This window comes from Berghia stephanieae, chromosome 9, assembly GCF_034508935.2.
Source record: "Berghia stephanieae isolate SIO BIC M18660-M18661 chromosome 9, UCSD_Bste_1.3, whole genome shotgun sequence".
NCBI classification, from domain to species: domain Eukaryota; kingdom Metazoa; phylum Mollusca; class Gastropoda; order Nudibranchia; family Aeolidiidae; genus Berghia; species Berghia stephanieae.
The window spans coordinates 46,035,050-46,058,608 of record NC_088368.1 but is presented as its reverse complement, the minus strand read 5'-3'; the positions used below and the strand labels follow the sequence as shown (position 1 = coordinate 46,058,608).

The window sequence follows — 23,559 nt, the reverse complement described above, 5'->3', positions numbered from 1 at the left end:
TTCAAATTCGTATATTGTTTTATTCAAATTCGGCAAACGTCAAATCAATTTCACCATGTTCAAAAATTTTGATAAACAAATCAAAAGTGCATATTTTTATACATTTTGAAATAGAGCTGTGTTGTTTTCAGTGCCAGTCAAGTTTCCACCGAAATGGAACAGAGCCTCACTCCTCATATGCAACCCCCCCCCCTCCCCCCATCTCTCTCTCTTCTTCACCCCCCCCCCACACGCACACACACAATGACTCGTCTCTCTCTCTCTCTCTCTCTCTCTCTCTCTCTCTCTCTCTCTCTCTCTCTCTCTCTCTCTCTCTCTCTCTCTCTCTCTCTTAATTTCTCTCTGGTTTTCAGATGGTTTTTGTTTTTATTCTCTGTCTTAGGCTTCTAGTTTTTTTTTTTTGTTTTTTTTTTTTTCGTTTTGGGAGGGGGGGGAGTGGTAGCGGTTGGTTTAGTTTTCCTTTCCTCACTAAATTAGCTTGCCGCTTTCGTTCGATCGCTGTTTCTTTCAGCTGACGAATCTCTCAGTTGTTTTGTCACGATTAGCGAGTTGTTAAGAGTTTGTGATGGCTGCCTTCGAAATGTGCGGTGCATCTGGCGTGAGTTGATGAAATTCATCGTTGCATCAGGATTTCCTCATCTGTTCATGACTTCAGAGGTCCGTTTTCTTCCTCTTTGGCGGCTGACAACACCGTCAGATAATCCCGTCAGTGGAATACGCTGTTGGTCGATTTATTCCCAGTTGTTCTGCAAGAAGAACACAATCTTCGCCGCGATCAAACATCTTTGCAATCATATCTTGTCTTCATCATTAACTTTTTCTTTGAGGCATCGTTAATATTTTGATGAGATACACATAACGAGGGATCGGATTGAATTTTTCATTGAATAGACATCATAGCAGACGGTAGCAATCAGCTGATTTCTATAGCAACGTTATTGTTTATTAAATGAGAGTAACGTCCCTTTGACAACAAATCACTTTGCTCATAAGACCGTTTCTAAACTCTACATTGCTGCCAATTCATATCTACTATGCGTGGATAAAGATGAGGAGGGTGATAATGATAATGATAATGAGGAAGAGGATGATGGTTTCTATAGATGATTGAACAGACAGACGATATAATAGAGATATAGAGTGGTCATTTATTACAAGATGTTCAGTGACGTCATTTAGGACACGGCAACAAATACGGGGAGGAAGTTACATAATAGATATGGTTTCGGGAGGCCTTCTGAATACTCCTACATCCCCAGTATTCTTGTTCTAGTAAGGGGTTTGGGAGGGGGACAACTTTTTTTTCATGCTCTAGTAGGGAGTTTGGGAGTGGGAAGACATTTTAAAAAAAAAAAAGTTTCCCCCCTCCCAAACACCCTTCTACATTATAGAAAAACAAGAATACTGGGGATGTAGGAGCTTTCTGAAGGCCTCCCAATCTCTCTCTCTCTCTCTCTCTCTCTCTCTCTCTCTCTCTCTCTCTCTCTCTCTCCCCTCTCTCTCTCTCTCTCTCTCTCTCTCTCTCTCTCTCTCTCTCTCTTCCAGACAAGACAATAATACATGGGACATAACTCTGTCATTCCTACACACACGACAACAATCACGCAGTTATCTCCCATCCATTACAATTCAGATGAGGGGATGACTATTATATTTGTTTTGTAATGAGAGGGGACGGGAACACTTGGGAGGCTTAGGATGTTGCCGAAGATGAGGATGATGAAAGGTGGCGGCTGGTGAGGAAGAGGATGATGAAGTGGAGACTGATTCTTGGGTGGGAGTCTTAGATGAGATGATGGAAACTAAGTGTGTGTGAAGAAAGTTGCCAGACAAAGCAAGACAGAAAAATACAAGAAAAAAAACCATCTCAACAAATCAGTCGATCCTGACTGGGGATCGAACCTCAGACCTTCTGGTTACCAGTCAGACGTGCTACCATTACATCGGAGGAAATAATTACACTCAGGATTATGGATAACCGACTCAAGGAGGAGTGGAGTGAGTTATAAGGAATGGCGATACAATCCACGGGACCACTGTCTTTGTACTGACACTGACAGGCTTTACTTGTTTCAACTTTATTGAAAGTTACATTGAGATTTTTAATGTGTAATATCGCTTAACATGTGTCATGTCTCGTTCTACATATTACATGTTGCTGTTGGTCAAAACCAATTGTAAAGCGCTTTGAGCATGTTTAGTGGATATTGCGCTAAACTATATTGCTCAATTATATTTATTATTAATAATAAGTAGTTTTTCCCGTATTTCCCATTATCGGGGTTTAGAGAGTTGGCTGTTACACCATTCTTAAACTCTCTTGCCGTTTGGAATTCAGGACGTTTTCCCAGCCGCTGCTCGAATTCCAAAACGCAGGAGTGTAAGAAATTATTTATTCTACCCCTCAAACCATTCAGATTTCGTCACATTTGAATAAAAGACATCTTCAAAACATTTAAATAATAATAATTATTTTTAAGGAATCAATTTTTTAGTTAAATTATACGATTTACAATCTGACGTCACAAATCATTATTGTAAACATGAAGTGACACCAGGCTGTTAGAGGCTGTGGACTGTAAAAAGTCATAAACAAACATGGATGGAACAGCTTTTAAAAAAGAACAAAATACCAAAACACAGATAGTTTCAGGCTCAAAACCCTTCTTCAGACAACAACAACAATAATAAAGACATAAATACATGACTAAATTCCAGATGGACATCAGCGATATTTTTTTTTTTATCTTGGAAAGTAAACAAATCAAAAGGCGTTGGAAATGGAACTAAGGACTTCCAAATTGAGCAGAATTAAAACAACGCATAGAATTTTGGAGCCAAATTAATTTTTTTATAGGGAAAAAGCAGATAGAATAGAAATATAGAATGTAAAATGTCTCCGTGCAATACATCCAACATGGCGGTGAAAATGACAATCCAGAAGCATGACGAATGTACACTAAAATGAGGTGATTATGAATGTGAACTTATCTTGACAATATCTGCTCCAACGATGTAAACTTGATATAATTACACGTTACTATTTAGGGAAAAGGGTGGAACAATATCATGGGTATCGAATTGCTCAAGTAATGAATGAGTCATCCCAGATAAGTCAACCTGGTTGCACGGGTATGGCGTTTTTTAAAGTATTTTTCTTGTTAAATTTTAAGATGACCTCTGACCATTTGCATCCTTCTCCTTGGCCATGTTTCTCGGATGTCGAGTTTTCCTCATCGCGTGCTACGATATGACTTTGAAGCCTCATATGGATTCACAGTTCGGCCAATTGGGCTGTAGAATGGATAGGTAAACGATACTTCCCAACGTTGAAGTTTGTCTGTTATTCTATAGCATTGGTCGATTGTGAATTCATTTGCCCTCCCTGATTATGGACACCATTTCCCCTCCCCGTCTAGTTCTTTTGATATAATTTAGGCATAACAGCCCGCATAGATCCTTGAGTATTTTAGTCTTGAGTATTAGGTAGTACATGGGCTCATATTATGGAATAAAAAAAGTTGTAGCACGAAATGTTTTTAGTACATTAACACGAAAAGTTTTTAGTACCGGAAGTATAAGGGAAATAATTTGTTGACACTAGATACCAAGCTATGATTTTAGAGTCAACAATAGGTTATAATAATTCCGATTCCACGATCGATAAATGCTCGCTAAAAACTGGAGTTTGAGATTATAGAATATCGATACATTGATTTTTAAAGCCTTGTTCTATTCTCTTCTTTTAATATATGGACTTGGAATGAACTCACTCGCAGACAGTTTAATGGGGAAATTCTTCAGCAAACGAAAGAAAAGTGCCGGGTAAGCAGCATTCAGTCATTCAGCATTCATTGTTTTCTAATCACCTCATCAACGCCATCATAAAAGTGATGATGATCAGACATATTTGATGGGAGGCCTTCCGAAAGCAGCTCGGTCTAGCATCTCTTTCAATTATTATTTTCACCGTGGATCTTTTGTCAGTGTCTATTCCTAATCGGTGCTGTGTACAGTAGAATTCCCAGGTGGGGTTCCTGACCTCCCATAGTGGGCAGTGAGGTACTTGCTGTGAATCAGATTACTTAGTTTTGTCCTGTCTGAGAGGGAAATAGTCAAATTTATAGTTAGTCTTGGGAGATGATTTTTTCCCTCCACTGTTATGTACTGTATTATGTTTTGTTTATCATATAATATATGATTTGTAACATTTGAGTGTGTTCCTCTTAGTGGGGACCTGTGCTTGTGTCTGGATGAGACTTTTAGGTGATCTCAAACTAAGTACTTTGATAGTGTGCTCTTGTAATCTACCTGTCCCTCCAGGAAAATGCGGCCGCATCGGCATCCGATGCGACCGCATCCTGTGGCCTTCCGCATCCGACTCTGCATCCGTCAGCAAAAAGCTTAAAATAAAAAAAAAATAAAAAATCTACAGAAAATGTTGGCCTTGTATTTTTTTCCTCGTAAATCATCTCTCTGTTATGTATTATTATATTTGTTATTTTCAATGTATAATGTAAGCATTTGAGTGTATTCCTCTTTGTTGGATTTTGTGCTTGTGTCCGGATGAAACTTATAGATGATCTCAAACTAAGTACATTGGTGGTATGCTCTTGGAATCTACATCTGATCCCGATTTGTTCCTAGTTCCCCTATATCTTACTTTTTCTTGGGTGCTTTATTAATTGTAATTCTAGAACTTTTTACTATCCCATTTTCTTCCTCTTTACTGGCGCTGATATGACCTTAATGTGTTGCAAGCGCAGTAAGACCCTAAAAAATACAAGCAATAGTCTGGTATATATTTCTGCTTTTTAGTCGTTTTTAATGAAGATGTAGCTTTTAAACCTATCAGTATTCATATTTATTGTGAAAATTAGATTTTTGGGGTTGCAAAAGCACGCAAGAACATGCACAAATCTCGGATTTTTGTCATAATTTATGGCATAATGTCGAATTTATGGTATAATTTATGGCATAATTTTCCTTTTTTTTGGCATAATATTGGCATAATTTTGCCCCAAATATGGCATAATTCCGCGGGGACAGATCTACATCTGTCCCCTATTTGCTATTAGCCTAATGACAATATTCATAAATTCTTTTTCTCATGAGATTTTATTCAAATTTCATATTTACATTTACATTTTCATTCTGAAGTGGCTACTCGGACTCAAACTCCAATGTACTTGTGCAAAAAATGGGGTGGAGGGAGGGGAGGAGAACACAGTGCGGGCAGCGGTTGGAGGGTGGATCTGATAGAAGCAAAAGAAGAGTTCGGAAGAATTTATTTTTCCCATATCAGAGTTACTCATCTGACATCCCTTCTGTAGACTGGAGACAAAGATGAAGGGAGTAAATGTGACTCATATGTAAGGGAACAACACAAAACAAACGACGTTTTGGCCTTTGACACATATTATAAAATTTGGCCAGAAAACTCGTCCTTCAAATATTAATCGATTTAAATGACCCTCACCTTGGCAAAAACTTTCAAATCTGGGACTTCAAGGAAGACTTCATGAAGTCCCAGGTTTGAGAGTTTTCACCAAGGTGAAGGTCATTCAAATCGATGGATATTTGAAGGACGAGTTTTCTGGCCAATTTTTCAAATAAGTGTCAAAGGCCGAAACGTAGTTTGTTTTGTGTTGTTCCCTTACATACGAGTCACATTTACTCCCTTCATCTTTGTCTCCATCCTATTGACTCATTTAGACACCTCTAGTATTTGGTTTTACTTATTTCAACTGTAGAATGATTGTGGCTTGTCTTACATTTATTTGGACGTGTAAAGTTGTTAGAAAAGTTTTTCCTGTAGTTAATCCACACTTGTTACGTAGACTGACTTTTGAAGGGGTTTTAGCTTTTTTCTTTTTAATTTCTAACTTGACTTCCAATTAATCCGTGATTTTCCCATGTCATTCCCACGGAATAAAGCAGGTTTAGGCTTCTACCGGTTCATAATTACTGTACCATTATTGTTCCTCTCATAGCAGCCAGTGTCTATCCTTTGGATAGGATGCTAGTCTATCGCAAAGTACTTTTCACCAAATCTAACAGACTCAGCTACCCATTCACTGCTGGGTGGACAGGGGGGTCCGAAAAAAAAAACAAACTCGACTGCACCCGGGATCGATCTCAGTCCTTGTGCGTGTGAAGCAAGTGACCTACCAACTGAGCTAGCAGGACCCCCATTATTTTCATTTGCATTGAGTCTATTGAATTGTCAATAAATGAAATAAACTGAAATTTAAAAAAAACAAAACAAAAACAAAACAAATATAACTATGCTGACTGTTCAGAATGGAATCCGAATCGCCACATGCTTTAAACTCACTCCGTCCTAGAGATTTTTTATACTGTTCATCATTGGACAAGATGTATTAAAAATGAACATGTGCATATATAGATAGTTTTATTCCACTACCACTAGCATGTAAAAACTAAAAACATTAGCTTTGATACTACTACTGTGCCTATAATTTGTCTCATAAAAATGTAATAAATAGACATGGGGTAAAAGTAACCCCGGGTAAATTACGGATATAGTCGGTGTTAGGGTTGATTGAGTTAACTACGGATATAGTCGGTGTTAGGGTTGAGTGAGTTAACTACGGATATAGTCGGTGTTAGGGTTGAGTTAGTTAACTACAGATATAGTTGGTGTTAGGATTGAGTGAGTTAACTACGGATATAGTCGGTGTTGGGGTTGAGTTAGTTAACTACAGATATAGTCGGTGCTAGGGTTGAGTGAGTTAACTACGGATATAGTCGGTGCTTGGGTTGAGTGAGTTAACTACGGATGTAGTCAGTGCTTGGGTTGAGTGAGGTAACTACGGATATAGTCGGTGTTAGGGTTGAGTGAATCAACTACGGATATAGTCTGTGTTAGGGTTGAGTGAGTTAACTACGGATATAGTCGGTGCTAGGGTTGAGTGAGTTAACTACGGATATAGTCGGTGCTTGGGTTGAGTGAGTTAACTATGGATATAGTCATTGCTTGGGTTGAGTGAGGTAAGTTACACTTTTGGTTTCACTGCTTGAGTTGATGAGATACAAATGTATGTCCAGTCCATCCAGACCTTGTTCGGCTCGGACCGCGGCGTCAGGCGATGAATTGGTCAACGAATCAAAGTCAGTCGAGAATCAAGATGGAGGAATGTGTGACATAAAACTACAGCACAGCGATGCTGTCGTCAGTGTGGCGGTTATCGAACCAGGGCTGTGCTTGTCTGGAAGTAAAGATTGTGTAAGTCGTCCTTTAGAACTTCCTCATTGTCTACCTTTGATATGTATATCTCTGTGCATTTATATATATATATATGTATTTCTATATATGAACATTTTTCATCTTCTTATTCCTTATTTTCACATATTTTATGTTTCCGAAATCTTGCGGCTATGTGGTCTTGTAGTATGACACTCAATTTTGGATCGGAAGGTCCTTGGTTTGATCCTCGCTCAGCGCATTGTGAGTCCTTGGAAAAGACTTTTTACTCAAATTCTCTCACTGTACTCAACAGCGTTGTCTCTGTCAGAAAATTGTCATATCGCCTAACAGGCATCATGTCTCATTCTACATGTTACATGTTGCTGTTGGCTAGGGACCCCTTGTAAAGCCCTTTGAGCACGTTCAGTGGATATGGGGCCATATAAAATCTCAAGCTCAAGTTTTTTAAAAATTCTGTATTTTGTTTCCAGTCCAAGATTTTTATACAGAAGAGACAAGCCAAACACTTTTCAGCTGTCAATCTGGTTTTTGTTTTTTTTTGGTTGTATTTATGTTTTCACTGGTTTTTTAAAAATGTTGGCTGAAGAAGGGTTTTGAGTCCAAAACGTTCGGTATTTGGTATTTTGTCCTTTAAAAAAGCTGTTCGATTCATTCATTTTTGTTTATTACGTATCACAGTGGACAGATTACGTATCACAGTGGACAGATTACGTATCACAGTGGACAGATTCTAGCAGCTTAGCGTCACAAAGATTTAAAAGTCATTTAAAATCCACTCCTCTGATGAATTCTGTACCACGAGTGCAGCGTGGCTCAGCAGTACGGTCTTTGCTTCATGCCTGAAAGGTACCGAGTTCGATCAACCACCGCTGTGCTGTGTGGCCTTGAGCAAGTCACCTCACAGAGCTCAATTTGCGGCGCTGCTCTACGGGCTGACACCTGGGTTATTCCAGTCTTCCCTTGGAATAGACCCTAGAGACGAATTTTCCCTATGAGATGAATAAAGGGAATTTTATTTATTTGTTTATTCATTTATTTGTTTATTTATTTATTTATTTATTTATTTATTTATTTATTTATTTATTTATTTTAAATATTTATAATTTATTATTATCAACTGAAAATATCTTATTTTATCTGTAATGTCCATTCTGTTCGAGCCCCCACAGCTGAGAAAGTTTTTGTTCTCTATTGTCTTCTGGCACTTTTCTACTCACTTCATTCCTTTGTTATTTTCAACATAAGTTCCTGCTCCACTTATTATTGTGAATGAATTCTCTGTGAATTTGGGAGGATTGTAAACATGTTGAATTGGTTTCGGAATTCCAATAATCTCTCTACACAGCAAGATTGCGGATGAATTCAAATTTCAATATCAATTTTTATTATTTTCTTCTTCACAGCAAGTAATTTTGTACGACTATTCCAAAAGACAGTTTGTTGAAAAATGGGATGGTCACACTGGTTCAATAACAAAGGTTTGTACTCACATTGTTTGTCAATAAAGGTAAATTGTAACTTTCATCATTTTGTACCGTGGTAGTTAATGTCGCAACACTTTTATAATAGATAGATAAATACATATTTATGGTGTATGGTAAAATAAATAGATTATAAAGGACTCTTTTAAAAGGTACAAAACAATCTGATTTGGATTTTTTGTACTTTTTTGGTACTTTTTTGTACTTTTCTGAAGATTCAACTACGTGCCGAGCGAGGCTTGAACCCTGGATCAGACTGAAACGTCGTTAACTTTTGTTTTGTATCTTTTATAAAAGTCAATTTTACTCTCTTTATTTGACTCTACGTTTTATTGGCTCGTCAAGGCAACTCGATATTTCAATATTTAAGGTCCTGGTAGGTCATTTGCTAGAGCACTTGCTTGACATGCAAAAGACCTGAGATCAATCCAGGATGAAGTCAAGATTTTTTACTGACCAACCAACTGTGATTGGGTAGCTGGGTCTGTTATCTCTGGCAGAAGACTCTTATGGTTCTCAGATTACTTTGTTATAACGATCGACCCAATCACCGTCGTGAACCCGCCCGGTAGCATCGTCACAACACACTGTTCAACTAGATGCTCTGCAGAAAGTATATATATAGACTATTGCCTATCAAAAGGGTAGCAAGCAACCCTTTTGTCAATTTCAATGCTATGGAAACCAGGATAAACTCTAATTCTTATGGCTCTGAAAGACTACTGTTAAATTTAAGTAAATATTTTTGATAGAACACACTGTGTTATAATGTCGAGTTCAAACTGCCTTTTAACATACACACATACACACACTGTGTTATAATGTCGAGTTCAAACTGCCTTTTAACAGACACACACACACACTGTGTTATAATGTCGAGTTCAAACTGCCTTTTAACAGACACACACACACACAGTGTGTTATAATGTCGAGTTCAAACTGCCTTTTAACAGACACACACACACACTGTGTTATAATGTCGAGTTCAAACTGCCTTTTAACAGACACACACACACAGTGTGTTATAATGTGGAGTGCAAACTGCCTTTTAACAGACACACACACACACTGTGTTATAATGTCGAGTTCAAACTGCCTTTTAACAGACACACATACTGCTTGTTAAAAATAACAGGAGAAAAAAAAAACTAACTGAATCTAGAATTTTTTTGACCATTTTACTTCTCATGAATTGCCTTTTATTTGGACGATAAAGATTATTATTATTATTATTATTATTATTATATTATTATTATTATTATTATTATTATTATTATTATTATTATTATTATTATTATTATTATTATTATTATTATTATTTTATTATTATTATTATTATTATTATATTATTATATTATTATTATTATATTATTATTATTATTATTATTATTATTATTATTATTATTATTATTATTATTATTATTATTATTATTATTATTATTATTATTATTATTATTATTATTATTATATTATTATTATTATATTATTATTATTATTATTATTATTATATTACTATTATATTATTATTATTATTATTATTATTATTATTATTATTATTATTATTATTATTATTATTATTATTATTATTATTATTATTATTATTATACATTATCATTACTATTATTATTATTATTATTATTTATTATTATTTTATTATTATTAATTATTATTATTATTATTATTATTATTATTATTATTATTATTATTATTATTATATTTTTATTATTATTATTATTATTATTATTATTATTATTATTATTATTATTATTATTATTATTATTATTATTATTATTATTATCATTTTTATTATTATTATTATTATTATTATTATTATTGTTATTATTATTATTATTATTTTTATTATTTCATTTTCTTCCTTTTACTGGCGTGACTCAAATGTGTTGCAAGCAAGAAAAACCCTCTAGAAAATAGGAGGGGGGGGGGGGGGAGAGAGAGAAAAGGACGTAACGAAGGTAATTTTTACACTTTACATGTGAAATAATTCCCCTCCAATTTTTTTTTTCATTTTATGGGGAGTTCAGGTTAGTGTGTTGATTAAATGGTGTGTGTCGATTAAATGGTGTGTGCGATTAAGCGGTGTGTGCCATTAAGTGGTGTGTGCCATTAAGTGGTGTGTCGATTAAGTGGTGTGTCGATTAAGTGGTGTGTGCCATTAAGTGGTGTGTGCCATTAAGTGGTGTGTGCCATTAAGTGGTGTGTGCCATTAAGTGGTGTGTGCCATTAAGTGGTGTGTCGATTAAGTGGTGTGTCGATTAAGTGGTGTGTGCCATTAAGTGGTGTGTGCCATTAAGTGGTGTGTGCCATTAAGTGGTGTGTGCCATTAAGTGGTGTGTGCCATTAAGTGGTGTGTCGATTAAGTGGTGTGTCGATTAAGTGGTGTGTCGATTAAGTGGTGTGTGCCATTAAGTGGTGTGTGCCATTAAGTGGTGTGTGCCATTAAGTGGTGTGTGCCATTAAGTGGTGTGTCGATTAAGTGGTGTGTCGATTAAGTGGTGTGTGCCATTAAGTGGTGTGTCGATTAAGTGGTGTGTCGATTAAGTGGTGTGTGCCATTAAGTGGTGTGTCGATTAAGTGGTGTGTCGATTAAGTGGTGTGTGCCATTAAGTGGTGTGTCGATTAAGTGGTGTGTGCCATTAAGTGGTGTGTCGATTAAGTGGTGTGTCGATTAAGTGGTGTGTGCCATTAAGTGGTGTGTCGATTAAGTGGTGTGTCGATTAAGTGGTGTGTGCCATTAAGTGGTGTGTCGATTAAGTGGTGTGTCGATTAAGTGGTGTGTCGATTAAGTGGTGTGTGCATTAAGGTGGTGTGTCGATTAAGTGGTGTGTCGATTAAGTGGTGTGTGCCATTAAGTGGTGTGTCGATTAAGTGGTGTGTCGATTAAGTGGTGTGTGCCATTAAGTGGTGTGTCGATTAAGTGGTGTGTCGATTAAGTGGTGTGTGCCATTAAGTGGTGTGTGCCATTAAGTGGTGTGTGCCATTAAGTGGTGTGTGCCATTAAGTGGTGTTTTGCCATTAAGTGGTGTGTGCCATTAAGTGGTGTGTGTCGATTAAGTGGTGTGTGCCATTAAGTGGTGTGTGCCATTAAGTGGTGTGTGCCATTAAGTGGTGTGTGCCATTAAGTGGTGTGTGCCATTAAGTGGTGTGTGCCATTAAGTGGTGTGTGCCATTAAGTGGTGTGTGCCATTAAGTGGTGTGTGCCATTAAGTGGTGTGTGTCGATTAAGTGGTGTGTGCCATTAAGTGGTGTGTGCCATTAAGTGGTGTGTGCCATTAAGTGGTGTGTGCCATTAAGTGGTGTGTGCCATTAAGTGGTGTGTGTCGATTAAGTGGTGTGTGCCATTAATGGTGTGTCGATTAAGTGGTGTGTCGATTAAGTGGTGTGTGCCATTAAGTGGTGTGTCGATTAAGTGGTGTGTCGATTAAGTGGTGTGTGCCATTAAGTGGTGTGTCGATTAAGTGGTGTGTCGATTAAGTGGTGTGTGCCATTAAGTGGTGTGTGCCATTAAGTGGTGTGTGCCATTAAGTGGTGTGTGCCATTAAGTGGTGTGTGCCATTAAGTGGTGTGTGCCATTAAGTGGTGTGTGCCATTAAGTGGTGTGTGCCATTAAGTGGTGTGTGCCATTAAGTGGTGTGTGCCATTAAGTGGTGTGTGCCATTTAAGTGGTGTGTGTCGATTAAGTGGTGTGTGCCATTAAGTGGTGTGTGCCATTAAGTGGTGTGTGCCATTAAGTGTGTGTGCCATTAAGTGGTGTGTGCCATTAAGTGGTGTGTGCCATTAAGTGGTGTGTGCCATTAAGTGGTGTGTGCCATTAAGTGGTGTGTGGCCATTAAGTGGTGTGTGCCATTAAGTGGTGTGTGCCATTAAGTGGTGTGTGCCATTAAGTGGTGTGTGCCATTAAGTGGTGTGTGCCATTAAGTGGTGTGTGCCATTAAGTGGTGTGTGCCATTAAGTGGTGTGTGCCATTAAGTGGTGTGTGCCATTAAGTGGTGGTGTGCCATTAAGTGGTGTGTGCCATTAAGTGGTGTGTGCCATTAAGTGGTGTGTGCCATTAAGTGGTGTGTGCCATTAAGTGGTGTGTGCCATTAAGTGGTGTGTGCCATTAAGTGGGTGTTTTGCCATTAAGTGGTGTGTGCCATTAAGTGGTGTGTGCCATTAAGTGGTGTGTGCCATTAAGTGTGTGTGTGCCATTAAGTGGTGTGTGCCATTAAGTGGTGTGTGCCATTAAGTGGTGTGTGCCATTAAGTGGTGTGTGCCATTAATGGTGTGTGCCATTAGTGGTGTGTGCCATTAAGTGGTGTGTGCCATTAAGTGGTGTGTGCCATTAAGTGGTGTGTGCCATTAAGTGGTGTGTGCCATTAAGTGGTGTGTGCCATTAAGTGGTGTGTGCCATTAAGTGGTGTGTGCCATTAAGTGGTGTGTGCCATTAAGTGGTGTGTGCCATTAAGTGGTGTGTGCCATTAATGGGTGTGTGCGATTAAGCGGAAAAGCTAAAACTAGCATCTAAGCACCAGCTTTCATGTACCATTCATGTATGACCTTCCTCTCCGAGATTTCTATGGCTTGTGACCGTCAAATTCAAGATATTAGACTGATTAGAAGAGGATTTTTTCGTTTGTTTGTTGGTTTTTTAAATTGTTCTTTTTCTTATTAAAAAACCCAAACGATTAAGCGGAGTGTAATGTATGTCAACCATCACTGCAACCAGCATCATGACCTACTATTAAGCAATCTATATTTAGCTTTTTACTAGTCTAAGAAGTGACTTGCTAGTCTTAAGCATAAGCGGAGCAACTGACTAAAAAATTGAATGTTTTCTAGTCTCTGGTCTCTGATATAATAGCTAGGCTCTTGCCTAGAAGTTGGCGTTGTACGGACAGTGACTAATTTGCCTATTTTGTGCTGGGAACATCAAGCTCTGTAGTACACGATGGCAGGTAAGATACCTTCATACGCAAAAGATTTCCAAAGAGGAAATTAGCAACACATCCAGTATAGATCATATTTCAGTCATATTTTAACTTACTTTTGTCGTGATGTGTTGTTACCTACAGGTGATTTACGGGGCAACGTGTGAAAATGTCTTGAGTGCGTCACGAGACAAAACCATCAAAGTATGGAGACGGGGTCACCGACAATGCATTCAGACTTTGACAGGTCACGACCTGGTGGTGACAGCCATTCATCTTAATTCAGGTATGGAGTCTGGTGGGGCTGGGTGTGCTCGACTGGTATGGAGTCTGGTGGGGCTGGGTGTGCTCGACTGGTATGGAGTCTGGTGGGGCTGGGTGGGTGTGCTCGACTGGTATGGAGTCTGGTGGGGCTGGGTGGGTGTGCTCGACTGGTATGGAGTCTGGTGGGGCTGGGTGGGTGTGCTCGACTGGTATGGAGTCTGGTGGGGCTGGGTGTGCTCGACTGGTATGGAGTCTGGTGGGGCTGGGTGTGCTCGACTGGTATGGAGTCTGGTGGGGCTGGGTGTGCTCGACTGGTATGGAGTCTGGTGGGGTGGGTGTGCTCGACTGGTATGGAGTCTGGTGGGGCTGGGTGTGCTCGACTGGTATGGAGTCTGGTGGGGGTGGGTGTGCTCGACTGGTATGGAGTCTGGTGGGGCTGGGGTGTGCTCGACTGGTATGGAGTCTGGTGGGCTGGGTGTGCTCGACTGGTATGGAGTCTGGTGGGGCTGGGTGTGCTCGACTGGTATGGAGTCTGGTGGGCTGGGTGTGCTCGACTGGTATGGAGTCTGGTGGGGCTGGGTGTGCTCGACTGGTATGGAGTCTGGTGGGCTGGGTGTGCTCGACTGGTATGGAGTCTGGTGGGGCTGGGTGTGCTCGACTGGTATGGAGTCTGGTGGGGCTGGGTGTGCTCGACTGGTATGGCACTCGCGTTACAATCAGTTTTCACCCCTTTCTAGCATTTGTATTTATTGATTATTTATTTATTTATTTATTTATTTATGTGTGTGTACTCCCTTGATGCCTGCTAGGGGATAATACATATCTTTGGACAGAGATAACACTGTTAATGACCAGGTACTCAATTTACACCTGAGTATGGTGAGAGAATATGAATAATGAGCCTTTTCCAAGGACTCAACTATGCACTGCTTGGAGCAGAATTCGAACCCAGGACCTTATGATTCGAAGGTGAGTGTCATACCACTAGACCACACATTTTCGAATCAGAAGGTCCAGGGTTCGTGCCTCCCTCGACGTATAGTTCAGTCCTTGGAAAAGGCTCTTTACTCACATTCTCTCACCATACTCAGGTGAAAAATGTGTACATGGCCACCGACAGCGTTGCATCTGTCGGAAAAAAAAAATTGCAATATCGCCGAACGGGCATCATGTCTCGTTCTATACGTTACGTGTTGCTGTCAGTCAGGGACCCTTTGTAAAGCACTTTGAGCACGTTTAGTTGATATTGCACTATATAAAATCTCAAAGCTCAATTTCCATTGCTTGAATCACAAGCTCTAATAATCCTGTCGAATTCCACTATGGAAGATACTATTTCTAACATAAGCGTGAATATATATATATATATATATATATATATATATATATATATATATATATATATAAAGAGAGAAGGAGGAAGAGAGAGAGAGAGAGAGAGAGAGAGAGAGAGAGAGAGAGAGAGAGAGAGAAGAGAGAGAGAGAAAGAGAGAGAGAGAGAGAGAGAGAGAGAGAGAGAGAGAAGAGAGAGAGAGAGAGAGAGAGAGAGAGAGAGAGAGAGAGAGAGAGAGAGAGAGAGAGAGAGAGAGAGAGAGAGAGAGAGAGCTAGTTACAGGAAAATAATACAATATGGAGTATGATGAAGATGGTGATGATGTTATAGGGTAATGGTGAAAGGGAAGGATTGTAACGGAAATATTAGGTAGGTTGTTGTGATGATGATGATGATGATGATGATGATGATGATGATGATGATGATGATGATGATGATGATGATGATGATGCCGTTGATGCCGATGATGTTGATGCCGATGATGGTGACAATGACTACGATATTACTAGTGTGCATCTTTGTGAGTGTGTCTATGTCAATATAAATTTCCACTATTATGAGGACAATAAAGATATATTATTATTATTATTATTATTATTATTATATTATTATTATTATTTATTTATTATTATTATTATTATTATTATTATTTATTTATTATTATTATTTTATTATTATTATTATTTATTATTATTATTATATTATTATTATTATTATTATTATTATTATTATTATTATTATATTATTATTATTATTATTATTATTATTATTATTATTATTATTATTATTATTATTATTATTATTTTATTATTATTATTATTTATATTATTATTATTATTATTATTATTATTATTATTATTATTATTTATATTATTATTATTATTATATTATTATTATTATTATTATTATTATTATTATATTATTATTATTATTATTAATTATTATTTATTATTATTATTATTATTAATTATTATTATTATTATTATTTATATATTATTATTATTATTATATTATTATATTATATTATTATATAATATTATTATTATATTATTTATATTATATTATTATTATTATTATTATTATCATATTTTAATAATTACTCCATAGTATAGTATGCAGTGGATCCAGAGACAACTCTGTCAAACTGTGGGACCTCCAAACTGGTTCCTGTCTCCGGTCAAACAGCATCCCACAGAACTTGGTATTCACATTATTTTTATTTTATGATTTGATCTGTCGCTGTTTAATTTCCTGTCAAAGAAGTTTTGATATTTTGGAACTCCAAGGAAGGTCCAGGGTTCGAGACCCACTCTGAGAGGGACATGTTGTTAGCCACTATCACATTATCTCATTCGTCTATTGTGTTTCATTCATCCTGTTTTGTTGATAAAGGGGAAACCCGAAACATCCACAGTATCTGTCTTTGTCTTATAAATTGAAGCTTACAATTTAATACTTATCGTTATTTTTCTTCAAGCAGTAACATTTCATTGATGTCTTTTAGTGCAGTAGCCACTAAAATCGGCTCAAAATTCTTTACAAGGAATTCTAAGCCAACAGCAACACTTAAAATGTAGGACGAATTATCACATTAAAAAAAAAAATTTAATAGAGACAAAGCTATTAATGACCAGGTACTCATTTTACACCTGGATGTAGTGAGAGAATGTGAATAAAGGAGCTTTTCCATTGACTCAACTTTGGACTGCTTTAGGCAGGACTCAAACTCCAACCAATGGACCTGCAGGTCATTCAACAATCTTCCCACCCGGTGTTCTTGTGTAGGAGGAAATCACAAATCAGCACAATTGACTAGAGATAAAGATAAAGGGAGTAAATCTGACTAGACGAAGGGAACAACACAAAACAAACGCCGTTTCGGCCTTTGACCTTTTTCAAGTAAACAATGTATATATATTCATATTCATATTCATGAGTCAGATTGACTCCCATTATCTTTATCTCCATTTCATCGACTCATTTAGACTCCTCTATTTATTGATTTTAGCACAGTTGACGGTTGATCCATGTTCCCTGTTCCATGTTCCATGTTCCCTGTTCCATGTTCCATGTTCCCTGTTCCATGTTCCATGTTCCCTGTTTCATGTTCCATGTTCCCTGTTCCATGTTCCATGTTCCTTCATGTTCCATGTTTCCATGTTCATGTTCCATGTTCCATGTTCCCTGTTCCATGTTCCATGTTCCATGTTCCATGTTCCCTGTTCCATGTTCCATGTTCCCTGTTCCATGTTCCATGTTCCATGTTCCATGTTCCATGTTCCATGTTCCATGTTTCATGTTCCATGTTCCATGTTCCATGTTCCATGTTCCCTGTTCCATGTTCCATGTTCCATGTTCCATGTTCCATGTTCATGTTCATCTGTTCCTGTTCCATGTTCCCTGTTCCATGGTTTCCTCATGTCCAATCCCTTCAGGTGACAGATGTGAAGTTTGTCCCCGATTCGTCCTTGATTGTACAGACTGGTGAAGACAAGGAAATAAGGTGATGATGATGATGATGATGATGATGATGATGGTGGTGGTGGTTGATGATGGTGGTGGTGGTGGTGGTGGTTGATGATGGTGGTGATGTGATGTGTGTGGGATGTTGATGATGGTGATGATGCTGGTGGTGATGTTGATGAGGTTGATGAGGATGATGGTGGTGGTGATGTTGATGATGGTGGTGGTGATGTTGATGATGATGATGATGATGGTGGTGATGATGTTAATGATGATGATGATGATGGTGGTGGTGGTGATGGTGGTGATGATAATGAGGATGATGATGATTATGATCACAATGATGATGATGATGATGATGAATGATGATGATAATGATGATGATGATGATATGATGATGATGATGAGATGATGATTAAAATAAAATGATGATGATTATGATGATGTGATGATGATTATATATAATGATGATGATGATGATGATGATGATGATGATGATGATGATGATGATGATGATGATGATGATGATGATGATGATTATAATGATGAAGAAATAATATTCTTTCTCCTCAATAAAGCATAAAAATTATATACACATTTTTTTTTTAAATTTTAGAATTTTTGACCAGCGAAGCCTTCAGCCCGTGTTCAGTTTCCCCAAGAAGCAATACATCCAAATGTGTTGTGACGTCAGCACAGATGGCAATTCCGTCATTTCCTGTAGCAACGGATTCTCTGGGAACGGATGTGAAGCCACGGTAAAAACACATTGAGCTTTCATATAGCGCAATATCCACTAAACGTGCTCAAAGCGCGTTACAAGGGGTCCCTGGCCAACAGCAACATTTAACATTTAGGACAAGACATGATGTCTGTAAGGTGATATTATAATTTTTTCGGACAGAGACAATGCTGTTAACGGCCAGGTATTCATTATAAACCTGAGTACGGTGAGAAAAAATGAGTAAAGAGCCATTTCCAAGGGCTCAACTATGCGCTGAGCGAGGCTCAAACCCAGGACCTTTCGATCTGAAAGCGAGTGTCATTCCACAAGATCACATAGCCGCACAAATAAAATGAAAAATGTTTTGGTTTCATGTCAGGATCTCATTTTGTGAGGCCATGTGGTCCAATGGTTGGATACTCGCCTTTGGATTTGAAAATACAGGGTTTGAATCCCACACTGAATGGCACATAGTTGAGTCCTTGGAAAAGGCTCTTTACTTACATTCTCTCACCGTACTCAAGTGTAAAAAGACTACCTGGCCGAGAACAGAATTGTCTTTGTCGGAATAAATGTAATATCGCCTAACAGGTGTCCTGTCTCATCCTTCATGTTAAGTGTTGCTGTTGGCCTGGGACCCCTTGTAAAGTGCTTTGAGCACATTTGGTGGATATTGCGCTATGTAAATGTATTTGTGACAAATTGAAACAGAATAACAATGCAATCCTTGCCATACCACTAGATGGGGCCGCATGGATCAGCGGGACGGTCTTTGCTTTGTACCCGAAAGGTACAGAGTTCGATCACCCACGCTGTGCTGTGTGGCCTTGAGCAAGTCACCTTGCCCTATCTCAATTAGCGGCGCTGCACTGCGAATGACGCCTGGGTTATTCCAGTCTTCCCTTGGATTCGACCCTAGACACAAATTTCCCCTATGGGATGAATAAAGGGAATTTTATAATACCTCAAATCTTTGATATAAGTTTGTGTTATTGAAATTAATTATTTATTATGCCCTTCGTCACAACATCATAAGAGGTTTCGACGAAAGGCGCTATAAAGATATGCTTATTATTATGATAATTCATCAAACAAGATGTCTGAAGTCAACAGGAATCACCCATGGTGTCACAGTGGGGGTTAATAATCTTGCCCAAGGAAGAAAAACGAAAGTGACTGAAGCGGGGCTCAAACTGTGGCCTTCGTAAATTTATAGCCTGATACTGACCAAAAAATGATGTTAAAATGCCAGTCTTTTGCCACAACAGCAAACAAATCGTGAGTTGTATTCAATAGTTCAACCAATGAAATAACTTGATTCCATGAGCACTACTAACGACAACTCACTAGGCGGTGCAAAAACCAAATATTGACTGTCAGTCCTTTTGGATTTCAGTATCAGGCTACGATGGCTACACTCAAACCAGGGACCGTCCAGGTCACAGTGCAAAGCCTTAACCTCTCGGCCACATCACTCCACCCCCCACCCCCACCCCCCTCTCACCCCCTTGTTTTATTGAAGACAATGAAATTCAAAAAGAAAAAACTGCAATGCAGAACTGCCAACTTAAAATTTCTAAAAATCGTCGTTTCCAAGGGGAAAAAAGGAAAATTCACTTTAAATAGCTTTAAAAATAAATAATTTGCCCCTATCATGAACCAAAAGTTCCCCTAACTTCGGAATATAGGTTGTGAGGAACTAGACTTTCCTTTTCAACAAGATTGATTGAGTCAAAGAGACCAAGGCAGTTCTGTAGCTGGAGCCAAAAATTCGTATTTCTACGAATGTTTCGTGGCACTAGGCAGGTTTGATAATGTTCCCCACTTTGTCCTCCTGAATCACTCGTGGACGACAATGGTCCTGGAACACAATGCCTGGAGATAAATTTGTTTTTATGAGGACAATGAAATCCAAAAGAGATAAAATCTCAAATGTTACCCACGGTCTCCAAACGGTTATAAGGTCAGGATGAACTTGTTGCTGGAAACAGAATTCATAACTACATATTTTGTGTCAGTGCATGACGTAATCAGTCGGAAGGTGAACATTTGGAATTTGCATTTTTTAAATTGCATTTTCTGAAAGAATTTGCTCCCCAGAGTATTTTAATCTTTATTTGAAGTAAATCGGGTGAGTTTTCATGATGTTATGGTCAGATGTATGAGAAGGTATCCAGCAACTTTTCTCAAATTTCATACTTTTTCAACTTGACTAGCTGTAAAAAGTATTTAGAAGTGAAATTAAGCTTTGATATTTCCAAAGATGTAAAAAAACGGGTTGATTTAATCATTTATGACAAAGACGCATTTTGGATCAAAATTGACCTTCTAACTAAACTTGGCAATATCTCAGTTCAAACCTTTTCACCATCCGACTGATGACGTCATTCACGGACACAAATATGAAATTTGAGGTTAGTTATGTTAGTCGTTGTGGTGAGGAATAAACACAATTTTATGACCAAAAAAATATTTATTTCCTATCATTCTGATTCAAGCTTCAATTGTGGTATGTCACATGCTTTCCCATTGGAAGGTCCTGGGTTCAAATCATTCTCTGAGCGGGGCATAGTTGAGTCCTTGGAAAAGGTTCTTTACTTACATTCTGTCACTGTACTCAGGTGTAAAATGAGTACCTGTCCATTAACAGCCTTATCTCTGTTCGAAAACCAAATTGTACTATCGCCTAACAGGTGTCATGTCTCGTTCTACATGTTACGTGTTGCTGTTTGTCCGGGCAGTTTGAGCACATTTAGTGGATATTGCGCTATATAAAAGCACAAGTATTTTTGAGTTTTGATTGTTTTTTGGGGAGGAGGGAGGGGGTTGTGTTTTGTTTTTTGTTGTTTTTTTTTCTGACAAATGGCCCATCTTGCTGTCCCCGTGTCCGTCTCCTCCACAGCTGTGGGACCTGAGGAACAGAGTTCTCCACACAGAGTACAAGGGACACTGTGAAGCTGTCGAAGCCTGCCTGTTCCTGCCGTCGTCGTCATTGACAACAGCACCGTCCTGCCCCCTGGTGGCCACAGCTTCTCGAGATTGTAGTGTTAAGATCTGGGACATGATGAGTGGAGGTAGGGGCGAAACACAGAACAATTCAGGTCTAAAACCCTTCGTCAGCTATTAACAAAATCAGTTAAAACTTAAATACCGTTCATCACTTAATGTCCAAACATATTTCGAGATTGTATTTGTAGCCGACGAGACTTGCCAGATACTTTTACTGTCATCTGTCTAGATTTTAAGTGATGACAGATTGTGTTTCTAGCTGACACCAACCAGGGTCCATTCGTTTTTTTAAAGAAATAAAAATACCAAAGTTAGAAATATTATAGGCGAAATAGGTATTAAATTGTCCCAACTATTGGGAGCCTCTGTGATGTCATTGTAGCACACCTGACCGATAATCAAAAGGTCTGAGGTTCGATCCCCAGTTGAGTTCGACTGATTTTTTTGGATGTTTTTTTTTTTTTTTCTTGTATTATTCTTTCTTGCTTTGTCTGGCACCTTTCATACTCACTTGTTCAGATATATATTTTTAAAAAATGTGTTTTCAGGTCTGAAGCACGAATGCTTTGTCAGTGGGTCAGGACCTTTGACTTCTCTGACTGCAGATCAAGAAGGGAGGTAAGCATGTTGATTCATAAAGAAAGATAACTTGAAATTATTGAACTCTTTCCTCACTAGCCATTTTCACTCCCCCCCCCCCCCCAAACCCTGCCAACACAAAAATATATATTTCTTGACTTACTTGAGTTATTGCCCCTTAATCTTTGGACTGGGACGCTTTGGCAGCTTCTCTGATTGGTTGAGTGAGTTCTTTCCACGGATGACGACGGTCTGCGATGGATCTCAGGTGTTCTCAATCCTTTTCACATCTCAGTTCTTGTGTTTCATCGTAGTGTATAATATGCTTGTTGTGGGTATGACTTTGTGTTTGTTATGTCCGCTTGGTGTAAAGAATAACACCATTGCCTTAAGAGTTGGAATATTTCTGTCTCTCCATAAAATATGCCCACCTGGTCTCCATCTTGATTCAAAACACTGGAATCGATAGCGGCGTTTCTTATTTTTCTTCCTCAGACAGAAAGTAACGAGTCCATTCCATGATATTGTTCCATAAGACAATGGATTCTATATCACAGTGTCAAGTTGTTATAACTATAACTGAAAATATTTCTTTAAATTTTGTGATGTTCATTAGAAACTGAAGCTTTTTTATATAGTGCAATATCCACGAAACATGCTCAAAGCGCTTTACAAATTTCCTTATAAAAAAAAAGAAAATTATAACAATATCTATAATGGTTTAATTTGATTTTTTCTCTATTCCTCTCCCCTCCCCCCCCCCCTCCCCCCCCCCCCCCCCCCCCCCAACCCACAGTATCATCGTTGGATCCTTCAACCAGGGTGTTCAAGTATTCAAAATGGCGTCCACTGGCCTTGACAAACTCTTTCACTATTAAAGCAGTCCTTCAGAGTCATGAGGCTCACGGAGCCAGAGTGTATCCCAGTTTCTGTAGCGTGAAATGGACAAACAATAGCAACTGCTTGCTACCCTTTGGATAGGAAGCTAGTCTATCGCAAAGTACTTTCCACCAAATCTAAATAGACCCAGCTGCCCAATCACTGCTGGGTGGACAGGGGGGTTAGAAAAAAAAACCTCGACTGCACCCGGGATCGATCTTTGCTCTACAATCTGAGCTATCGGAACCCCCCCCCCCCCAAACCCCCTAGTTGATGAAAATAAACCATAAAACCAAGATTATCAGAAGTAGAACATTTATGGGTGGTTTCTGCTTTTAAAGTTGAAGAAACAAAATCTACCGCTTTTCAATGAAGACGTGGATTTGAACTCTAGTTCTATACATTGCACTTAAAATTCGACCATTGAGTCTCAAATATTCTTCGGAAACGCTAAACAAAAAAAAAAAAGGGAAAATGAATTCTTTTCCAAGTTGAGATCGGAGGATGAGAATACGGAATATTTTAGATTTGGTGATTGCTTTTAAACTGTGTGGCTGTTTACATTCTTAGTGTATTTTTAAAATATATATATATTATTAATATTATTATATAATTATTGATTTTTCAGATGTTAATGAAATTTGTATTAAAATTATACAAGATTTAGT

The 23,559-nt window shown here is 38.2% G+C and overlaps 1 protein-coding gene across 1 annotated transcript; it reads left to right on the top strand.

Moving 5' to 3' along the window:
• The first annotated feature begins 3,596 nt into the window (after positions 1-3,596).
• LOC144979413 (WD repeat-containing protein 31-like) lies at positions 3,597-23,359 on the top strand. Its single transcript, XM_078926057.1, has 10 exons — positions 3,597-3,825; positions 7,072-7,249; positions 8,635-8,709; positions 13,785-13,938; positions 16,350-16,438; positions 17,673-17,740; positions 18,317-18,458; positions 21,327-21,498; positions 21,982-22,051; positions 22,809-23,359. The coding sequence occupies exons 1-10, from the start codon at positions 3,764-3,766 to the stop codon at positions 22,888-22,890; spliced, it is 1,092 nt and encodes a 363-aa protein (XP_078782183.1). The 5' UTR covers positions 3,597-3,763; the 3' UTR covers positions 22,891-23,359.
• Positions 23,360-23,559: the final 200 nt, after the last annotated feature.